General features: G+C 35.4%; 1 protein-coding gene across 2 annotated transcripts in view; it reads right to left on the reverse strand.

Moving 5' to 3' along the window:
* Positions 1-24,427, reverse strand: part of Cad99C (cadherin 99C) — a 129,145-nt gene extending 104,718 nt beyond the window's left edge. Inside the window, exons 1-2 of one of the 2 annotated variants that reach the window (XM_087414648.1) lie at positions 23,782-24,427; positions 23,480-23,653 (exon numbers count right to left, since the gene is read on the reverse strand). In XM_087414648.1, coding sequence (XP_087270774.1) covers positions 23,480-23,482 — 3 coding nt within the window. In that variant the 5' untranslated portion in view covers positions 23,483-23,653; positions 23,782-24,427. Of the gene's footprint in view, positions 1-23,479 lie in introns of both variants that reach the window. The other variant, XM_087414649.1, reaches the window with a different exon arrangement.
* Positions 24,428-25,018: the final 591 nt, after the last annotated feature.

Here is a 25,018-nt window from a genome sequence, read left to right on the forward strand (position 1 = left end):
ACGCACTTATATATATGTATATACATATACAAAAATATATGTTACGAGCGGATACGATCGCCAGTTCGTCGATGAACGGACCGTCCATGGTTTACCGTCGCTTATCTCGGTCGGATCGAGCTCGAGCATCGAAGGCAAGTTAATTTTACCGTAGAGAGAGAGAAAGAGAGAGGGAGAGAGAGGATGAAGCCTTCCGGCTCCGGGCACTCGCGAATAATCGCGCATCCTCGAAGAGCTCGTGAGTCACGGCGTGAGTCCGGAATTAGGAGCCCTTCGTCCGTTATGTCGGTTCTCTCGATCGCCAGCCTTTATGCGGCCGGCCTTATCGAATCTAACACAGTAAAAATCATTTTGTATTTGTGTTAGAAACAGTCTACTCAAGTCCTTGTTAGAATTTTGAATTAAATTTTTAACATATTGGAGTGTTAATTTAATATAATCATTTATTTTGTATTAAATAGGTATTTCATTTTGTAAATTGATATTCAACATTTCTTAGTGTTAAATAATACAATTTATAAGTAAATAAATAACATAAAAATAATGTATTTTTAAACATAAATTCGAAACTACTCGAATAAAATACATGTTAATTTAAATATATTAATTTAACATATCATAGATGTTAATTTTATTGAAAAATATGCTTTGACAGTTTGCTTACAAATTTGTGTGTTATATTTTTGTGTTAATTATTTTACATAACATTTGTGTTGCTCTCTAACATATTCATTAAATTAATATAAAAAATTTAGGACTATTTAAGATACGTGAAATGAATTAAATATTATATTTAACACCAATTTTCCAACTGTGAGGCTACGCGATAGTCATCGCCGATAGAGACCGGCAGCTGCCCGTTTGATTCACCGATCTCGTTACGACCGACTACTGAATTCGCATTAATTTATGCACGTCCACAAATCAAGCGCAAAATAGAATCGTTCCTTTCGTCCCCGCGAGCCGCGATCGTATGCATCGATAGCGGGATCGATAACTGATACATTTCGTTCGAGCACACAGTTACGCGCGAATAGCGTCGCTGATCTATCAGCACGATTATTAAATGTCGCGTTATGTTGCGCCACATTGATTACATTGGCAAGGTGGTCACTTATACGGTCGATGTCGTAACCGGGACGGCATTTTTACCCGCGTGCTTACCGATCTGAAAAGATAATCGACCATCTAACGCGTTTAATCCCGCGGAACTCTTCGCCCCGAGATAGAATTGCGTCAGCTTTCTAAATCGTAATTTTGATGTTTCTCCTGATATCAATGTTGAAACGTTAAGCAAAATGCGCCTTGTACATGCCGACTGTACCTCAGCAGATAAGCGTCTTTGATGACCCGTGCGAAATCCGCCATGAAGCGACGGTCGCGGCAAATCCGGACGCGAGAAAATCAATTATCTCGCGCGCTCTCGCGGAGATGCACGCGCGGGATTTCATAAGGCGATCGGTTATACCGTCGGTTATAAATCGCCGCGGTATCGGTTTTACCTCGTTGCCTCGAGGGGATAATGGAGGCTCCGCGCGTAATGAACGCACGCGTTAAAATCGAACGTCCCGCCAGCCGTCCGCGCGAAAAGCAGGCGCGCGATGCTTTACGGTGCCGGAAGTCGGGCGTGCTGGAAAATTGAATCGTTCGTAAGGCAAGGCCTAGGTCGAGCATTATTTCCATCGTTTCATTAAATTCTCGCGGGACTTGAAACCGCGCGAACATCTCGTCTCTATATTGGCTCGTTCCTTTCCTCTCTAATGCGTTAACTGATAATTACGTTAGCACGATAGGCGATAATTATACGGGGGACGTTTCGATGGCTATATCTCTATCGCCACGGTGGAAGCGTCCGTTGAGTTTCGAATTTATACCTCGACGCATCGTTGCGTTTCCGTCACGTTTGGCATGGGCGCAATAACGTAATCTCGAATCTTCCTCGACGAAACGAACGCACGATGCACTCCTGGGAATGCGAGGGAACGCAATCGTCGTTGACCGTTTCGCTGTGTGAGAACCTCGGGATACTTCCGCTTTTCTCGAACGGAACCTTAGCCCCGGGATAGTAACTGAATCCCCCCACGCAAATATCTTTGCATTTTACTGGCTCTTCGATTGTATTAAATATCTATGATCGAAACATCTTTAAATCTTTCCTACGAATTACGTAGGTCGTAGATCTATCTGTCGAACTTCTTTTTATGTTGCTCTCTCTTCTTGTACAAAAAAAACGGTTATAACTGTAAGACGGTGTATAAAATAATAGCATGAATTTATAATTTACGCTTTGAAAAATATTATGTCACAAAAAAGACTCGAAATATTTAAGAAACCAAATTGCAAAGTTTTTTGATTAATTCAGATTTACACGAACTAAATATCTTTGATTGATAAATTATGTAAATTAATTGTCAAGCTTAGTAAAAGGACGTAATAAAATGACATGAATTTATAATTCAAGCTTTGAAAAATGCGACGCAAAAAGTCTGAAATATTTAATAAACAAAATCACAAAGTTCTTAATTAGATTTATACAAATTAAATTGAAAATCTCATTTTTTACTTTTGAAGTCTTTCGGCTTACGCTCAATTTTTTCAACATCACTTTTTTTTTAATTGTTTAAAGGGTTTCACATTAATTATATAAAAATTGGATCTCAGTAAAATGAGTTTTTATATATGAATGAATTTATATATATATATATATATATATATATATATATATATATATATAAAATGCAGCTTATAATGTGGTGAGCAAAAGATGTCAGTCTGTCACAACACAAAGCTCAATAATAGATATTTGACCTACGGTGTATCAAAGTAAAACTTGTGTTCACACAGCACATCATAGTTCAAAAACTATCCATTATTGAGTTCATGTCTATGACACCTTTTGTTCACTACATTACAAGCTATATTATGTGAAAATTAATTTATTATAAAAAACTTAATTTTCATGTAATTATTGTAGGATTCTTTACAATAATTTTTCACATTACGATACATAACAGTAAAAAATATAATTGTAAGATTAGTTTGCACACATTAACTTTTATTTGCATGGTCAAGCTGGTCAAGCAGAGCGCATACATGTTCGCATGCGAGACGCTTGCACGCAAAATGAAAGTAATGTGTCAGAGAAGAAACATGAAACGGGATGCCGCGCGATAATCGGATCTCCCGCTTGGCGTGTCTCCCTGGCTTCCTCGAGGAAATCGACTTAATTAAGTTGAATTTCAGTTTGAGGGGACGCTGTGGGACGAAAGTATATCGTCAAGGTGGCGCACAACGATCGCGCAGAACATCATACGAGTCTTCTCGTCGCTTCGCTAATTGGCAAAGCAAAGGAGGAACGTACACCACTCGGTCTTCGCTACTAAAATTACGTCGATATAATTAATCGTTGTGGTTCTTTGCAAAAAGGGAGAGGCATTGCGAAAGCCTACGCTGGTAAGTAATTAAGCCAAGAAGGTGCATCAGGACGGCGTGTCTCGCGTTACGCATCGCGGCGTGCGTAAAGTCTGTCCCAAAGTTCGGCGAAATTTAACGATGGCGGTTTCGCAAAAACTGCTGCACCTACCGCGTTTACGAGCTGACTTTTAATTATCTCCGGCCCGCCATTCTTAATCTTCCGTCGAGGTGCCATGTCGCCCGGTCTCACGGTCGGGAGGTTTGCGTAAGAGATTTGCTGCTATCTTTAATGAGAAGTCGACACGCGTAAAGTACACCGCTATCGCTCGAAGAAAAGAAGGTTCCAACACTCAAAAGAAAGTAATGCATCTGATATGATTACAAATATGATAAAAAATTAATTCTAACCGTTAAATTTGCAATCAAAAAAATATTGCGAGCAATTATGAAGACATTAAAAAGACATTGAAAAAGAAGAGTAAGCTGTTATAAATCAGTTTTCTATTTTTTGTCATATTTCATAAAATATTTACGAGGAATTTTACTTAATAAACTATTGATTGACGAAAATTTAAAAAATGGAAAACCACTATACTTTACAATAATCTAAATTTTGTTTACCCTACTTTGTTGGAGTCTGTTTGACCCAAAATGTAATTTATTTTCTTACTAATATTTTATTTAATTAAAAAGAACTTTATTTTTCTCTAATATTTAATGATTTCGTCTATTAATATAAGATTCTTTTTCTGCGAGAATTTTTTATTTTTCATTTTTTATAGCTTATTAATTATATTGACTCAAACAATATGATCACATAGTGAATTTGAACAGATCAATAACGTTAAGAGAAAAAAATGGAAATTGCGAGACAAAAAATTACGGGAGCATGTTTGTGTCAGCGATAATACAAACCATTTTTACTGAGTAATTATCAATTTGGTAACTAATTACATGAATGGGTTTACATAAGACTCCGACAGTTAAAACTTAATTACAGGCATGATGAAGAGAATCGAAGCGACGATGGGAACATTTGGGCGCTTGAATGAGCGCGTAACACCTTGATTTCTTTTTTCTCGCGAAAACGTTATGTCATGTTCTTGAAACACTGTTCTTACGCTGATACATCTCACGACCACTATATGATGATGATGTAGAGCGCAATTATGTGGACATATTAAGGAGCCACGAATTTTGAAAAAAATAATAATTAATCTTATCTCGATCTTGAAGAAAGATTGTATCGCAAATGGACGGTGAAGTTGATTTACAACGACGATCATTTTCACAACGGCGTGCCGTAAATTCCGCGTGTCTCTGAGCATCGTTTTGCATCCACGCGATCTCTTCCGGTTCTTCTTCATCCGGTCGCGAACGTGGGTGTCAAATACGCCGATTATGCGGGATGGGCATCTGCATATCGCTCTGCGCACGCTATTACACTTCTCAGCTGCAAGGAACAATGCTATTATTCCCACTCTACGAGAGGCACGCGGATGTATCTCGGTACCATTGTACCGTCGGGAAATAAAACGATCGGCAACGAGATCGCAACGATAGACTACGAGCACGGTCGCTCTGCTTAGTTGTTTATGTGCCACGCAACCATAAGCAGCCCCCGACGATGACTTATTCGCGTCGAAGCTTCTTAATGAAGGTTTCTTCTCGCAAGACGTCCCATAATGGAGACATCTGTCGCGCTCGTATGTATACTTCAACAAATATCGAGAAGGAAGATCTACCAAGTCATTTCCGCGTGCAATACGAGCTGATTCATAACGCTACTTAAGATTTTATCTTATTTTAATTAACCTTAAAGTTAATTTTGCGATCGATATTGCACGAGACAAAAAATCTTAACAGTGATAAACGATCCGATGCAGATGACGCATCTTAACCTTTAGAACACGATAATTTTCCGGTCTTTTACTACACATGATGAATCGTTTGTATCCGAGTTAATTTTCGTCACTTTCACAAGAATATAAAAATTATAAAATGATTATACTTATTCAGCACAGATCATTGCAGTGATATGGTAAATGTTGTGCAATGTTGCTGCAAATTTCTGTGCTGTATAGGTATATACTTTAAAATCTTTAGAAAGTATTTTTTAAGATTATGTATTTAAAAATAAAGAATATATATCATATTTAGTCGAGTACTTCTAGTATTCAAAGAAAAGAAATGCACAAGACACGAATGATCCATCATATGTATTAAGGATTAAATTATTTTTGTTTTTTTTCTTCTTTTTTCTAAAAATTATTTATCACATATATTTATCACATATAAAAAAATTTGCGTCTAAATGCTAGTGCAATAAATATCTCGTGACACTCAATGCCATATGATCAACAAGCTGCATCTCACCGATTAAAGAACATCTAACAAACGGATCAATTATGTATGCATATTTGCGAGATCTCGTTTATGGGATCGTGGAAACAGAAAGACATTTTATTGCTCGTCAAATATTTTAATTACAAATGTCAGAGCGTTAAAGATCGTCGAAGAAACGGAAAATACAACGGAAACAGAAAAGATAATGAAAATTTCTTGGTATAAAAGTGAAGCCTAATTTAACAAGAAGAAATCCTAATTTAATTTGAAGTCTACTTTAACAAGAAACAATTGTAACTTTTAATGAACACCAATTGTTTTTGCTATCCTGAATTTCTTACAATTATCTAATTATATTAAATCTCTTTTATCAGTTTGAAATTTTTTTAAATGAGAACCGTCAATAATTCCTAAGATGAAGAGCTTTCTTCTTTACTTTGCCTTCATGATAAACATGCAGTTAAAGACCCGTTCAGAATTGTTATCATAAATGCCTGACTCGCCTAGTATTCAGAAACGAGTTTGATTTATTTTTCAACTTCTCGACACAAGATCTCTCTCTCTCTCTCTCTCTCTCTCTCTCTCTCTCTCTCTCTCTCTCTCTCTTCCCCCGTTGGTCGTCGCAAGACGCCGATCCCGGCACACATAACCGACTAATCGAGACGCTAATTACAGGCACGCTCGCGGGCATTGGATCGTTAGGTCGGCGTGCGATGCAGCCGCAACGTTTCCATCTTCGTTTTGAAGCGTTGCAGCTTCGCAATTACGAGATACGCGGCGCGAGTGCTTTCGCGAGCCGCTCCAAGAATAATCGAAACTACGCATCGTATCTTCTTCGTTCGAGAACACGGCTGTGTTTCCTAAGAAACGACGAATTGCCGCGAACAATAAAAAGAACGTGGCGATTGCACACGTCAAATCGAACGCGCCAATCAGCTTGAAAATTTTCCAATCCTGGCTTTTTTATCATATACATATAATATCTGCGCAACGATGATGTAATGATAACGATACTGTCGTTAAAAGTTACAGAATCCCAGTGGTAGCATCGAGATATCAGAAAAATTAAACATCGAAAAACCTTGCAAATATACAAGATATCCTAGAAACTCTAAACTTATTTTTGATAAATATACTCTCGAGTTTAATAGTAATAATAAATATAATGTTTAACATAATTTTTAATGAATTTGTTATAATAATATATAATGAACTTCATTTTTTCTTTCTTCATAAATTTATTATTATGAAACCTGAAAATTTTTAATAGTTAATATGATTCTGAAAACGAGTAGATATATTAGAGTAGAAATATCGATCAAACCTACATTGTTCGAGTCTGCACTTATACAGGTCTCAAGTAGAGGCCCTTAACCTGCTTTACGTTGATTTTCATAATGATAATTGGAATACCGCCTGAAAGTTCACATCATAGTAATTGCAGCATCGTGCAAGACGCCGGTATAAAAAGAAATAAATAATCCAGGTATGCTTCTCTCAAAAACATGTTTGTGAATCTTTGACAGATTTACGAATCGAAATTAAATGCTAAGGCGATTTGCGAATTAAAGTTAAATGCGAAAATTTATGATCATAGCAGCAAAAGGGAGAGGTATTATCCCGGTCCGTATACACGCGATCAGAGAAAGTTTGGCCTCATCCTCGAATGTGAGCCGACAGACGCAAAGCGGGCGTAATCGATTGTGACTTTAGAGAAAGCCCAGGCTCCGTTGTGGTTTCCGTTGCATTCAAACGCCAGTTGAATTCCCGGCGTTTTTACGTGTTTCGTTCACGATCGTAAATAGAGGCAAGAAGAAAAAAATCTCTCGATCGAGTCGTTTAAAGTCGACATAGATGGCTGCACATTGACGAGGTCCAATTGTCAACTCATCCTTCGATCCATAAGATTCACGTTCCTACGAACTCAGGTAAGAATTTCGTGTCCACGACTTCGTTTCACACATTCCCTCCCCCCCTCTCTCTCTCTCTCTCTCTCTCTTCCTTTCTCCCCCGTTTCCTATGTTGAGCGACTCCTTGTAGTCTCTTCCTTCTTATCCTGCGTTGTATCGTGCACCTGGCTACCTGCTCTACGACCTGCTCGTTCGCCAGCGCTAGCGGCTGGCAACCGACAGTGTACGGTTAAAAGCAGCACACACACACGCCCTTTATATAGAAGATTAAACTGGTAACTCGCCCTGGAAAACGCTCCTCATGCACTTAGAGACGTACCTCCACGCAAGGAGAATATGTCTTCTTCTACCATTGACGCAGTGTCCCTCAACAACTCTTACTGTCCAACCGACCTGCGGGACTGGCATTCCGGAGATATAAATGTAGACAATTCTATTATCGCAGCATAATTCCAAACGTTCTTATGTATTCAAGAATTTTTTAGAAAACCCAAGAATTGTACGAAAACCCACATAGAGAAAAATTTTTCTGAAGTATCTGTACAAGTTTATACTGAGAAAAATGGTCTGTTGGTTAGATTAAATAGTAATTCTGATGGAAAATAGACGAATCAGAATTTTTTTGGTTAAGTCTATTAGAAATCTAATTGAGATAACTAAAATTTTGATTGATACAATATGATTATTCTGATAAAAATGAGAATTCTGGTAGATTTTATCAGAAATATTATATCAATCAGAATTTCGATTATCTCAACTAGAATTTTAATAAATTTAATCAGAAAATTCTGGTTCGTACATTTTCAACCAGAAATTTTTTTCAGTATAGTATACATTATAAATTCAGGTTTAAAAATAATTTTGTTAGATTATGAAAGTATTTATGTAGGATGATTGAAGTTAGAATGTAAAAACTTTTTGCAGCATTGCTAATCATACTTATTTCCTACATAATTATTTTGATGGTCCAACAAAATTATTTTCAGATTTGTATTTACCTAAATTTTTTATAGATACTTGATCTTCAGAGACAAAATCAAAGCTCGAAGCAAATAGAAATAATAATAAACTATAGGAATACATAAATAATGCAAAGAAGATAATAAAAATATAAAGATAAGATAATAGTATAAACTAAAATAAACACAAATGAATAATGTTACTCTTTGTGAGTTTATTTGAGCGAAAACTGCGAAATTGCAAATAAGCTAAATTCATTTATTAACTTTGTCATTTATGTTTATGCAAATTTGTTATAATCTCATTTGTTGAGTCACAGAGCGCGGTTTTCATTAATTATCAATGCAATGCACGACAGAGAATGCACACTAAGCTTTACGCGCGAACGCATCGACGTGCGTCAGGCACGCACTCGGGAAGTCTGCGTCTCGTCTTGCCTTGCAACGGTAACTAAGCAATTCCAAAACGACAATTAATGCAACAAACGCGAGCGAATGATAGATAATACGCGGCGACGCGGATGTGCACGCATTCAGTGTAGCGGTCGTTCCTCAACTATGGATTTGTAACGTTGATTTATGACCGCGACGAGCAGGCGCGAGTTCCTAATCACCGACATTAGTACGCATTAATGCACGTAGAAAGCACAGATTGATGTTTCTCTTTCCCTCTCTGTCTCTATCTCTCGAGAAGCGGAAAATAATACGATAATAATTTACGCGCCGTGCAAAAATAAATAAAAGATATCGCGAAACATGCGATTCGGTGGTAATTTCACCGATCGAAACTTTATAGGAAATACACTGCTGTCTGTATTTTATATAAAGTACAATAGAAACTCTATTTTACCGAGAAAAAAAACTATTCGTCAGATAAATCAAGCATGAAGCAAAGACTTTCTCAAACAAAAACATTCGATTACGTTTTAGCTTATATTTCTCTGTCGTAATAACATTAATAATCATTATTACCATACGTTAATTATGATTACCTATGTTATTGTATGAATCTTTTTGGCGTACTGCCTCGTATCAATATTAGTATCGCAATTAATATGCAATATATAACAGGAATTTTATATGCAAAAATTTTTCACATACATCCTTATAAAATATTTAAATTTACTTGCGAAAATTAAAAATTATTAATTTAACTCTGAGTTTTTAAATGATTGAAACATAGTTAATTGATAGCGATTTCGTAATCATGTGAATAAGGATTTTATTATTTATTTCAATGTTCCAATGTTTTCTTAAGTTTAATGTCATTATTATAATAATTTTCGGTTTCCATGAAGAAAAATATATAAGAAAATGTAGAAATAAAACGATTTCCGAACTGTCGCAAAAAAGTAAAAGTTGTATCCTCCTTTGTTATAACACTTTGTCAATCACGTAATATCCATCTTTCAATTTTACTCTAACTTTTTAGAGTAAAAATATTAATTAAAGTAAAAAAATTTAGACTAACTTTTTTTAGGATAAAAAAAGTTACTCTAAATTTATACTTTTTTTTTTTAATTAATTTTTTCGGACATAGAAACGAATAAAGGACGCGATCCGGACATGTGCGAACGTGAAGGAATGTCTATTCGTGAAATCCGCTCTCTAACTGTAAGTCGCGTGTTACACGATCGGACGACACGACAACGAACGCAAATTCCGCGCCAACAAATTCCACTGCGCAGCGGGGTGCATCAATCCCGGTGTGGATGTAACGTGTCGTCGCTCCCTTACGCCGCGTCCGAAGTAAGTCGGATCCACAGGATGTCGTCACGTTTTCCTTGTTAATGCCTACCCGAAGAAACCTCCTAGAGTTGGATCCCCGCGGCGTGTAGGTGGTCCTCGTAACTTTCGCGATCACGATAATACCAATTCTTGTGCGGCGAATACCTATATTTCTCTCGCTGAAGAAATTGTATCCAAGGGCGAGCAAAGTGAGAAAAATAAAAATAATCGAATTGTTCATAAATATATATAAAATATAAAAATTAGTTAAGGTAATATTTAGATCTAGGGATATTGTGTGTGGACATAAAATGCTACAATTATACACAATCTAAGTAAAATTCTTTATTTTTTTATCTTCTAATTTTCACAGGCAAATATATAGTAGAATTATGTGTGTTAGGTATGTGTAAGGCGTAAGTCAATCCATTATTTTAAATTTTAAAACATATAAATAAAATTTATAGAATAAAATATCTACGAAATTTAGAATAAAATACTTGAAAATTTGAAAATAAACAAGAAGTCGCTAATCTCATTCTAAAAAATTCGTAATTGTGACAGTTAATTTATTTCCTTAATTTGTAGCTGTTCATATAATATGTAAAAAAAAATAAATAAAAAATAAAGAGATCTATCAAGAGATAAAATAAGAGTAAAAAAAATAAGATTTATCAAGGATCTAACGTTAAAACTTAATAATTCAAAATTAGGAAAAATGCGTTTCTTATAGAAGTAAAAAGTATTAAGAATGTTTGTTGTATCTATCAATTTAATTTATTTATATTTTTTATGAACATAAAAACAAAATAAAAGTAAATTAAATTGATAGATAAAACAATTAACATTCTTAATACTTTCTACTTCTTTAACAAACACATTTTTTCTAATTTTGGACTCGTGCCACTTGTCAACTAAGGGACTCAATTATAAACTCGTGCAAGAGACCTTTTCTTTTAAAAATGAGATTTAAAATTAAAAAATGAGGTATTCGAGACATACTGACACAGATTTAGACATTTTAAAATTTTATGAAAAATTATTAAGCATTTTTAAAAACACATGATGCTCCTCTGCTTTTTGCAGCGAGAATCGCAGTATATATGCAGTTGAAGTGAAAATTAGATTCGATGATAATAGGCGAAAATAATTCGCAAACTTAATTCTAAAGATATTTAACGATTGCGAAGTGCATTAGCATTACTGCATACCGACTTCCTTCTTCCTGCATGCATCTATGCATTAATCGCATACTACCGAAGCTGTGCACGTGCACGAACTCGGAAGATAAAGTAAGAGAGTGGCAAGAATGGGCTTTACAATTACAGAATGATGTCACTCGCGCATGAAAAAGATGAGAAGGAACTAACGAAAGCTGCACTAATTAAATTATCTTCACAAAATAAAAAGAATAGCTTTGGAATGTATTATAGATAGACGAACTTTTATTTTAATAAAATATAATATTTATAAAAAATATTTACTAAAAAATTATTATTTTTATTCTGACACATTTTTTAATTTTCATAAAATAATAATACTTTTTCTATTCTTTTCCTTTTGTTGTTGAATTGTGAAACTTTTAATACTATCAATAAAAAGTAGGAAAACATTTCTTTACGATGTATACGTGTGCGATAATCTCCTCTAGAAAGAAAGTACAATACAAGTACAACAGTAGAAAGCAAACTGCAGATAAACGTAAACTATCAGGGGGCACAAGAAAGTTGACCGTACTTCCCCTTTCTTACTCTTCGCATCTTCGCGTCTCGGTGAAAATCGTTTGATGACAGAGAATCGTGATAACGACTCGCGTGCCGATCGATGTGCTGGCGCTATTTTCCGTGCCGTGCAAGAAATCGTTTCTTACCACACTATTTCCAGAAATAACTTCAATTTTTTTAATATAATAAACATTGCAGTAGCTACACATGATATAATTTCCTTCATTTTTTGCTACATTCGAAACTAATTTCCTGATCGCAATTGTATAAATATAGACTTATCAAAACTAATTATTATTTCTGTGTATCGTTGAATATTACACATCTCCCAAGCGAATGAAATATAGACGTGACACGCGACGTCTAACTATACCGAGCATTTGTAAAAGTATATCGCACAGGTAGAGGTTTGCATGAATCATTGATAACAACAGGTGCGCGATATTCTTGATGGATTCTCAAACATTCAGCGACGCGCTACTTACTCCTCCCTCTGAGTTAGACGGCGTCCTAATTTATACCTCATTTGCCGATGTACCTGTCACACGGGGAGGAGATGTTGCACGTCGCGGCCAGCTGCGTAAACCTGAACAGCCGGTATAGGTGCAAAGGTCAAACGTAGAGAGTCAAAACGCCGGCGTCGTCGACGTGCAATGGACGGGGGTACACGTGCTGGTGCTAAGTTACGAGAAACTAGTCGTAAATCGAGGTGAGCTTCGAAGTGCCTTCACCGCCGTGGGCGCCGATATAACGGTGACGGTCAGGTCGCCTGTGGCCTCCTTTTTGCCATCCGTCCATTCCTCGTCTGCCGTTCCTCTTCGGCGTTCCACCATCGACTTCGGCGATTCGCGTAACTGTACATTCGTTCACGTTAGCCCCCCTAACCGTCAATGACCTGAGAAAGGCGCAGGAAAGGCCCACAAATACCCGGTGTCATGATATTATATGCATAAATCCAAAACCGCAGGATTAGAAGGGATTTAAGGCTCTCCTTTCACTTCCTATCTGCTAGAGTTAAGCGCCAGATGGAGAACGTTCACGTGGAAGGGCACGATCATTAAAAAAGAAACACGTGAATATTATTAACGTCTAAATAAACTTACGTGAACATTACGGCTATCACTTTTCTAATAATCCAATTAACGCTGACGAGAAAATGGTACGTAATGTTACAGGTAATATCAGTGCGAGTAAATAAAACTTGCAGCCTCTCTCCTGAGCTGGTTCTATTATTGCCTACTTAAGAGACCTCGATGCCCATTTGTCGATACTCGTCGATCGATCAATAGTACCGTCAAAGAGAAATCTTTGACGGCCGATACATGAATGTATGCCGGTTTCTAGTTGTCTCATAAGAATTTCGAGGTGCGTGGTAATCGCGTTGATCAATGGCATGTTCTTGAATCACTTTCCAGGAAAACGAGCAAGTGAGGAGCGTGTAATTACGATTCCTTGAAAGTAGTATCTCCCGTTCGAATATTATACAATGGTGACGTACAAAAGAGAATAATCCCGCCTTTTTTTTTGCATCCGCCCTCTGATGCGCGCCTTGAAGGAAATTAACCATAATGATTCCGAACTTGATTCTAGAAAACGTGAGCATCACGACATCTTTATGCTTTCAATATACCGATTATTCCGAAAAAGTAATAGATTTCATTTTAAAAAACTGACGAGAGATTAATTTTTTAATCTACTGTAAATGAAAGAGAGAAGCTTTATATTAAACAACCAAATGATATACATTTATTAAAATCTTATGCACATATATTTAAGTACATTGTAAATAAGAAAAGAATCTTGTCCATTTTCATTGCTTTAATTTTATAAAAGTGATAAAAAATTAAAATGATAAAAAAATTTATCATAATCTGTTTAATTATACGATATGAAGAATCAAAAGTCTATAGAGAAATTGAAAACATTTTCATTCATCAAATTGGATACAAAATATTTGCACTTATTAAGATCTATCTTACGAACAACCTCAATTAAACATGATTTCGTAATTCGTTTAATTCCTTAAAAGATTCGAATATTTGATAAAATGGGATGATGTATTTTATTCTGCGTTTTCTCTCTTCTTCAGCGATTTGCGATTCAAATCTGTTCTTTCTGATCCGCTGTCAGAGCAATCGTGAATATTGAAGTTACCAGGAAGCAAGAAAAAGTATTCATCGCAACGCTGTGTCTGCGTTTTGCCGCCAGCGTTTTCTTACACGCGAAGACACGTTTGACACGTGGGAAAAAAAAGACCGTGCACTCGAAGCACTCGTGTTGTAACCACCATGAGAATTCGCCCTTTGTTACGATTATACATTCTATGTGCCGAGGGAAGGATAGTTTCGCTATAGCGGATCTCTATCTCGTTAGGCGCGTTAATTCTTCGCACGGCGTTGAAGATTTAATGAAATTATCAAAACTACGGTACCGCAGAAAAGAAAAGGTCCGACGTATTCATATGCAATCCTTCGCAATTCAAGTACATAGATCCGCGGAATATCCGATGCAAATTAATGCTCAATGCGTTTATTAACGGGATCGACAGGACTTTGATTGCTCCGCGGTTTCAGTAGCTTCTGTACAATTAACAAATCACAATTTCATCACAGTGCTGTCATTATGAGTCGAGTGGATTATTTACACCTGTCAAAGTTCAGTTATTCAATGCGGTTTACAGTGAATTTCATAACCGACGCTGACTACCGCTGCTAATAAAATCCACGTACGGAGACCTAACGAAGATTATTTAACACTTATCTAAGCCATTTACGCAATCCTTCTTGTTTGCACTGCGATAGCCGACGTACTTAGCGAATAGTAATACTAATAATTATTGATTAAGCACGTCAATATTAATACACTCGATCTCGTTTGAATTTTAACAAGCAGTTAACTGCTTTAAAGTACCAGTTCCTAAGAAAACTTTTCAACTTTGATTTACTCGTATTTAAAATACATCTATAAATTGTACAATAATATATATATATCAACGTTTCTTTGAGATTTTAAATTTTAACTTCATTCATTGTTTTCTACTAAAATAAATGAAATGCTATAATAAGTCATGAATTTGATTTCTGTTTGCTTATTAATTAATTGATTGTTAGTTATTTATAATATTACGTAAAAGCAAGATCATTGACTTTTACTTTTTTCTATTATCTAATCGAGAAATCGTTCTGATTGAACGACTTCTAATACGGCACGACGTAGCTTCGCGTTAAGACGAGATTCGCTTTCCTTGCAGCAGGATGCAGTTCAATGCGCTTTATGCAGTGGACGAACGCGTTGTCATCGTCACCCAGTATATGTCTCGCGAAGGAAGTGAGTAACAAGAAGAACCGGTCGACCTGGCACATAACCGCTTCGTATCCGTCATTTTTCTTTAGCTGATATACCTGCTTCTCCTCTGCCCCTCCCGATGTCTCGCGTCCCGATTCGTGTATGTTCAGACTTTCCTTTGCGTGAATGTCACGTTGGCATTTTGCAACGAATTGCTATTAACTATCGCTACTATTATTACTTTAGTTATTCCTCTGCTTTGTAATAATAAAGAGATAGTCTCGCGCTTTTCAATCGCTGCGCCAAAAGGTGTCGTTGATCCCATGAAGAAGAGTGAAATAATCTTTGATAGGTAGACTTGCTTTTATTACACGACCGCGGATTCTTTAAGAATTTCGAAATTATCTTGCTTTATTTCCCTGTATAGTAAAAAATATTTCGTATTTGTGTTGAAAACAATCCACTCAAATTCTTGTAAACACTTTTTATTGAACTTTGTATTTGAGTGTCAATTTAACATGTGATTGTTATTTAAATAGTTCATGTTAAATTGATATTTAATATTTTTTAATGAATTTCAAAATGACAATTTATGAGTAAATAAACAAATAACATAAAGATAATGTTTGAAACGTAAATTCTAAAGATGAAGGAATAAAATATATTGGGTCATCTAAAAACCGCGGATACTTTTTAGATGACCCATATGTTAATTTAACACATCATAAATATTAATTTTACTGAAAAAATATTGCTTCCATGATTTGTTTATAAACTGTGTCAGTATTATTTTTTTTGTGTTTACCTTTTTAAATAATATTTGAGTTACCTTCTAATATATTCATCTTGTGTTAACACATAAATTTGAGTGAATCGTTTTTAGGACATATAAAATGTGTTAAATTTAACATAAATTTTCCAACGATCCAATTTCAATTCTCCAATATTTTTATTGAGAATTGGTAATAATAAAGCTTAGATAATAGTTACTAATTATTTTAACGAAATAGTTTCAAATGTTAACATAAAAAAAAATTTATACAACAAAAAAAAATAGCGTTGAATCAACTAAACCTTAATTTTAGAAATATAATTATTTATTTTAATAATTATTACCAAACAGTATTATTGTGTTTGATAATACTTATTAACTATTGCACCAGCAATACAATAACTTTTTACTATACAATATGAAATTTTTTCTCGCTGTTGACAAATTAAATTTCAAACTAAAATTTTGTTAAAATTACTAGTCTAGTCGTTTACTATAGAATTATGGTTGTTCGATATCGTATAACAATCATTTTTCTTCCGATTTAATCCACTTTCTTTCTCTAATCTATAAAATGGTTTAGCAACGTACAATAGACCAAACTGGTCTATTGTATCAGAAATAACCAATATATTGACGATAATATCTAGTATCTACGCGAGATTGAAAAATCTCGCGGTACACACTATTTTATCGAAGTTAACAAGCCGCGCGAAACAATTTTCTACGGACAGATTTGCCGGAGGGGTAAAAGGTTGTGTTTTTCATACCGTCGTGAAACTGGACCAATCGCGCAATTCTTGGCTAAAGAACCCTAGTATTCGGTCAAAGGACCTTAGTGTTCGAGAAAAAGGAAAAAGACCACAAGACACGGAAGACAGACAAACAGACTGGCTGAGCGACGCCCGATTGCACGATCGGATTACGTCAAGACATATCTGTCCCGCCCGGAGTTTCCTGGTACACATATCAGAGTGCATTAGAAACGGCATGCATTAGCGTCGGTCGCTGTACCCGATCCCACGACCTTATCGCTGAAAGGTTGAAGTAAGTTCACGCGGAAGGGAAAATCGCGCGAATTCGCAGATCCACGCTCCCACGAAAATCGCCGATTTGCAATTTTCCGGCGAACGAGCGTGGAAACGAACGAGAGAGACACGGTTCCGTGCCGTCGCGAGTAAGATGCAATTAGGGTGTGAACCATGAGTCGATCGACAAGAAGGAGATGGATCGAGGGAGAGGAAAACGTCAATGTTGGAGACATGTATTAGACCTCTCTTTCCTGCCCCCCGCAGGGCTATGATTAGCATTCGCTTCTGGAGCCAGGTTTTGCGGCAATCCGGCACGCATGACTGGCCCACACCTAGACACGCGCGCATACGCAAAACTGTAATTTCGCAGCGTGTATTAATAAAACGTCTCGTCGTCCCCGACAGGATAATGATCTGGAATCGATCTGTTCGCCCATCGATATACGCCGATATACATACCGCGATCTATTAAGATCGCCGCTAAGAAATGCGTGACAACGCCGCGAACAGCATTTCCGAGAGATTCATACGATGGATAAAGCATATCGAGCGAGATACGAAGCGCTAAGAAACGATGTAGAACTTAAATCATACTTATAACCGGTATTTCTCTTTTATAGACGGTTGAAATAAGTGCGATTGCGCGTTTATTTCCGAACGCAGTATTTCGTTTGATAAATAACGGATTTAATGAGATCATGTATCAAGCAAAACTTGTCTTTAATAAACGATCGCTTCAACTTTAGATAGTGAGAAATTGTTGTAGAAATAAATAAAACGCGTTTTGACTGAGCCATGATGGAAGAAAATGTCTTCCACCATAGACTGAGCCTCACTAAAAATTCACAATTGATTCGTAAATACATATTTGCTTTCACATATCTAATTAAAAAATTAATGGAAATTATGCTGATTTCGAATTAATGCGATAAAACTATCAACAATGGAACAAGTCGAAATGAATTCCAATCGGAATTATTCCATTTTTTTTTGTAGAAAATACAATAGAGATCTAGCGAATAATTGAATAATTCCGATTGGAATTCATTCTGAATAATAAGTACCCTGGGTATGTATTACGTAATTGTTCGGAATAGATTCTGGTCGGAATTATTCCATTTTCTCTAGAAAACATAATAGAGAAATCTAGAAAATAATTGAACAATTCCAATCGGAATTTATTCCGAAAAACTATAATACGTACCTTGGATGTTTCCTAAAAATTGTTTCAAATTGTAACAATTATTGTTTATTGTACATATAATAAGATCTATATATTTATAAATTTCCAATTGTCACTCAGGTATCATTTTCATCTTTATTGTTCATCAAATGTTGAACAAGAATAATAACACAATACCTGAGAAGTATTCAGATAGAAATTTAAACACGCCCTAGGAAACTCCTGTTTACTGAAATCTTCTAAAAAAAAATTTCCAGAAAATTTCTGGATTTTCCAGGTATTTTTATTCAAAATTTCAGATAAGATCAGAGAACTGTTCGATGCATTTTTGAAATAAATTGGAATGCAAGTAATGTGAGTAGAAAATTAAACTTATATTGTAAATTAGTAGAAAATAGAGATTCTCTACGAGAGACTGTAGAACTGTATTTATCCTTTCCTTCAATTGAAGCCACAAAACCTAGATAAGTATAGGGAAGTCTCGCAACAGTATCAATAAGCTACTATTCTCGTTTGTTACATATATGTATGTATCTATAAAAATCTCTAACTTTTAAGAAAAAGAAAAATATCTATGGTAGAAAACGTCTTCCACCATAGACTGAGCCTCAAAATTCACAATTGATTCGTAAATACATATTTGCTTTCATATATCTAATTAAAAAATTAGTGGAAATTATGCTGATTTCGAATTAATGCGATAAAACTATCATGGAACAAGTCGAAATGAATTCCAATCGGAATTATTCCATTTTTTTTTTGTAGAAAATACAATAAAGCCTATGGTGAAAAATTCCAAGTTTCCAGATTTTGATCAACTAAGTAAACATCCTAATACATTTTAATGCATTGTACGCACATTTTTTAAAGTTTTGAAATTTAGTTCAAGCATTTTTCTATTCGCATTCTATTCACAATTTGTTTCGAAATTCTTTCGTATATAGATTGCTGTAAAAAATTTCTTACAACATAACCGGACATAATTACTTTAATATTTTATTACCGAATCATTAGTATGGGATTATAACGAAATGCAAAAACGAGAAACTTTGCGTGCTCATCCGGTCTCATCGTTTGGTTCGGTAAACACGAGATATCTCGTGAGCCGTACGCAATGAGTTAATATTTCATAAATAAAAAGCTTCTAATTAGCAAAATCGCATCTTCAACAAATCTGCTATCGTTCGAACTACCTTTCACTGTCGGCGAATATTATTTGATTTTTCGACCTCGAGTTTCAACCTCGCAAAAGGACATCGTATCGTGACATAGTTAAGAAATTATTGATACTTAGATCTTGTAATGTGCAGCGATTTCTTGCCTCGCGTGACTTCACGACATACTGCTTCGTAAGATGGTGGTACATAAAAAATGTTGGCGAATGACAGTCAAGGCTTCGATAGTTTTATAATTCGATATGAGACCACTGAAGAAAGATTATTCAAATATTATGCTCGATATTGTAATCGAAAATACTCAATGAATAAATTTTTTACGATACTTGCAATATTAATAGCAATCCAGTTGACATCAACTGAAAGTAATTCGTACAGTAAAAAAACTTTTATATTTGTAGAAACGATCCAAGTTCTTATTAAAATTTTGTTAAATTAATATTCAATGTTTTTCAGTATTAAAATAACATAAAAATAATGTTTTTAAAATGTAAATTCTAAGATAAATGAATCAAATTTATTAATTTAACATATTATAAATATTAATTTTAACGAAGAAAAAAGTATGAATATAAAGAAATATGAATTTAATGAGGAAATATAGTTGCTTACAAATTGTCAATGTTATGTTTTTGTGTTATTTTTTTAACATATTTATCTTGTTTTAACACAAAAATTTAAGTGAACCGTTTAGGATCCAAATTAGGAAATTTTACACATGAAATGTGTTAAATTTAACACAAATTTTCCAACTGTATAACAATATAAATATAATATAACACATGGTTACATAACAATTATATTGTTGAGTGCAAAATTATAACATTGATATTATGTTATTTTAATTGTGTCAACTGGGGATATTAATACGCGATAAAAATTTGTGTTGCTTGTCAAATGATCGTCTTCAAGTTTTCAAAATAACCTTAATCTACTTGACTAGAAGAACCAGAAGAAGATGTATTTATTGCAAATTGAATCTTCATACATATAAATTAATAAATCCAGACATCATCGAGGTGGAAAGAAGGGGATTTGCGCGACGTACAACGTATACTTATTGAGAATAAATTACAGACGACTGCTTATGAATTTGGATCGGGATTCGGGCGATAAGCAACACGCAATGATCCAGCGGATCACGCGTCGCAGTAATATAAATCGAGACACGCAATTCACGCGCAGCTTTTACATAATGTGGACGCCACGATCTATTCGCGCGTAAGAGTAGAATTAATCTTTCGCGACAGAAACTTTTTGCGCAGAGAAACGACGCAGAAAAAGCCATTCTATAAATAAAAGATGCAAGAAACAGTAGTTGGCGGTGGCAACTCCGCTAACTATATCAATTCGATGTTGACTGCAACGATCTCTCTTGCGTAAAATAGTACCTGAATTAGTAAACCATTCCCGAAATGCTTGCTAACACGAATCATTATGTCTGAGTCAACATCTCTCAATGATCATATTTGCCGATCACGATTAGTAACCGCATTGTGGTAAAGACAGATGCTTTCTGGATGACTCGTCAACACTTATATAAATGCTCTCTCGTCGTCGAAGCTACCGCAAATATCGTTTTATTTTTACTATACAGAGTGAACCTCAACGTTCCGACAAGACTTCGAGATTTTATAGAAAATTTAATTCTGAATTAAAAAATTCCTATAAACATGCATCGAAAAATGCTTCCTTAAAAAAGTCAACGTTCTAAAACCTCTGAAATGGGGAAATTTTTTACACATTTTTACAAGTTTCAGGGAAAATATACATTTTTACAAAAAGTAATAAAAGTTGTAAAGAATTAAATTATCTTTTAAATAAGATGAAACTGACAATAGTACATTCCATAGATTTTTTGAAATAATCATTGTTTCTAGTTTTACAAAAAGTATTTTTTCGATTATTGACAATAAAACAAAAACATTCTTATAAGATCTAAGGTCCTAACAATAATATATAAACGAGAAAAATATTTTTAAGAAGCTACATATATCGTCGATATGCACAAACAATATTTTTTTATATTTGAAATTTTATATTTGAAATATCTTAAAATCTAAGAACGTACAATTATTTTGATTTCTTGAAAGATAATATATCTCTCTCTGATATTTATAAAATGAATATAAAATAACCATATCAAAAATAGTTGAGCGCTAACTTTTTAAGGAAACATTTTTCGATACATGTTCGTGAGAAACTTTTTATTCAGAATTTTTATAAAATCTCAGTCTGATTGTGGAACGTTTGGGTCCACCCCGTATATTATGTGGATTAAAGACAAGAGTAGTCCGCGATTATATTGTACAAAATTTCGACAAAAAATGACAAGGGGTCCTCAAAATTGCCGGGAATATCTCGCGTAAAATGCACGTTCGCGTGTTTGCCGTATTAACGACACTCTTATGGCTGCAAATTATGGACACCGCATACCAATCCGACGCGTCCGTATTCACCTTGCGAGCTTCCTCTCTTGCAGCTTGCATACGTAAAATGAAGATATCAGAGCTCGCTTGGGCCTGCCGTACCTCCTTACACACGTCGACCTTTATTATAAGATGCCCTTTAAACTCCGTGCACGTGAGAGCAACCGCGTGCATAATTTTAATGCGTAAGGGTTCATTTCCCCATATCGTATTCTCTGTTGCTCGAAAGAAGTACATAAAATAGGAATGACTGTACAGTAAAAGCCATAGAAAATGTAGCGCGTATATTGTTTGCGAAAAAGTCACCGAAAAGTCACGATATCGTAATGATCGCAATTCTCGCTTCAATACTCCGATTAAATTTAATAAAAAAATAAATGGTATCAAGAAGTTAAATACAGTAATGATATAAGTTGAAAAGAAATACTCTATTTTGAAATAAAAATAATTTCAATGAAAAGTATAAGCCAAGAATTCAGTTGCAAATAATACAGTTCAGTTATAAGTTCTACAGTTCTGATGCAATTGAATAAGAAGTTACAAGTTACACAATTCAGATACAATTGAATAAAAAATTTAATATGACAAATAATTTAATTCAAGATATAAAGAATTTAAAAAACAATTAAACGTATGATTAAACGTAGATTTGAGACTTCTGTTCTCAAAAATGATTATCATTTAAGAGAGGTTCTTGTGATACACAACATAGAGGATATACTAGATGAATTATAATAATAGCGGCGAGAAAAATTCGATTCTGTCCGACCAGTGTACACGAAAAATGAATAAAATTTTACACTGATAACTCACTAACTGATATGTCAGCGAGGCATTTGGAATGTAATTTTAACAATTAAAAATACAAATAGAAGTAACGATTTCAATAAAATTAAAAAGTAAAATAAATATCAAAGAGCTAGTTATCTTAATTTAAAATTTTGAACTGGTTATCTTATACAAAAATGTAATTTTATGCAAATAAAATTACAATAAATCTAAACAAAATATTTTGACCTTTAATTTGGACATCCTCAGTGGTTATAAAAATATAAAGTATATAACTGTCATCGATTTGTCAATACATAATTATACTGTTGAATATCCGCAAGTTTTAAAAAGTGACATTAATTTAGATGCTATTTTTAACGGTAATTTGAATATGTAAATTTTTACTGTAAGTTTAAATATTGAAAGTGACTTTTAAAAATCGAAATGTCTAAATTTTCATTTTTATAGGATATAAATTTTGAAAGATTAATTTCGCAATAACTACTAGCGTTGACTTTCACGCTCCTTTCTTATTATTAATTTATTCACAAAGTCTTGATCAATTTATAGATAATTTAATAGCAAAAATCAAAGTGATAACGGTGGTATTAAATTGAATAGATGTTAAAGTGGTCGACTTTAGATTGCTGTTTGCATCCAGTCTGAGATTCATCAGGGAAACTTCTCAGAGTCATCAGATTCGATTTTGCAGAGCGCGTGCTCCGTACCGAAGGCGGTCTGTGCAAACTTACCATGACTGCACGTGTGCGCCTATATGTCACCTAATGTCGCAGTTGTTGGCTGTTCAGCAGGGGCATGTCTACGAAGGAGGCAATCGGAGCGGCTGGCGTCGAGAGCGAAACTTGAAATCGTTGTCTCTCTCTTTCTCTCTTTTTTTTCTCTTTCTCTCGTTGTGTCGTTGCACCCTGCACAGTCAACACGAATCACATCATACGTAACACATACACACTGAGAGATGCGTGACGCAAACGCGCGCGTGCATACGCCTCCTCCACTTTTCCACACACAAGATTCGATACGCAAAATTTTCTACCTTTTCGAATCTCCGATACAATCGAGGAAGACTATCCGAAGGATTCCCGCGTGATTTTCAACATTGATACCGAGAGAAATCGATCAGTAGGTCAATGGGGGAAGAACGCGCGCCACCCCCTCGGAAGAAGCCACGTTTCCGGCGAACGCGTTTGCTTTTCTTTGAAGAAAGAACGCGTGGCCGGCTCGTGTACGATCACTAGCCAGTTAAGAAAGCAAGAGAAGCGACGGACGGATTTTCAACCTGGCGAACACCGACTGAGCCCACGACCGGCAGGTAGGTGAGCCGTTGCCCCTCCACCGATCGCTCGGTGCCGCACCACCACCGGTCGCCGCTCACCGTGTTCTCCATTCTCATTTCCTTCGCTTCACTTGCCTTCTGCCGCTCCTTCTACTTCTCTCCTTCTTCGTCCTCCTTCGTTGGCTTCGCTTCTCTCACCGCACGTACGCGCGTTCCCCTCAGAGTGGCTCAGAGACGGCTGTGCGTCGGGCGAACTGGGTGACCGCTCATGTGAAAGTGCATCATCGTGTTCGACTGTAACGATCGCGATGATGCACTTTCGTGAGTATCTTTGTAAATGCTTTCGTCGAGATCCTTACTGCAAAGACCTCCCACATTATAACGTTAGGCTCTTGCAAATCTTGAAAAAGGCAACTGGAAAGAGAGAGAGAGAGTTGTATAAATATACCATTTCTTGAATCGTCGAAGACACTTCTGTAAAAAAATCTTGCTTATTTCCGCCAGATTATGAAACATACTTTTAACGTCTATAAAATCTCCGTTCCTACAAATCTTTAAATCGAAGAAAAGATTCAAGCGCAAAAACAAGCATTCTGCATTAAAGAAAAGCAGAACTTTGTTCAGAAAGTATATTTCTAATATAGAAATTCTTACCGAGTTACTGACGAAACGCATCGAGATATCATAAAACATGACGTCCACCTTGAATTATAATTAATAATTTACAAAAGTCTCATGTTTACAGAAGCTTTTGCGTGCACAAGGGCTTCGTATTAGACTATGAGAAGGCTATAAGATTTCATCGCATGTTAAATATCTATAAGCGCTTTATCACCGAAGCCCTTGTATATACAATAGCTCGCTCAATGAAGTAGAGCCTCGTATTCATTAGTAGTAAATACATTGCCTAGGGCACCGTTAGTTCTGAAGCCGCCTCTGTCTCCCTCCGTACGCTCGTAGCTTATTAACGCACAAGCGGACCATAGTCATCATGTTC

Source organism: Acromyrmex echinatior, chromosome 16 (assembly GCF_024713525.1).
Source record: "Acromyrmex echinatior isolate Ae372 chromosome 16, ASM2471352v2, whole genome shotgun sequence".
Lineage (NCBI taxonomy): Eukaryota > Metazoa > Arthropoda > Insecta > Hymenoptera > Formicidae > Acromyrmex > Acromyrmex echinatior.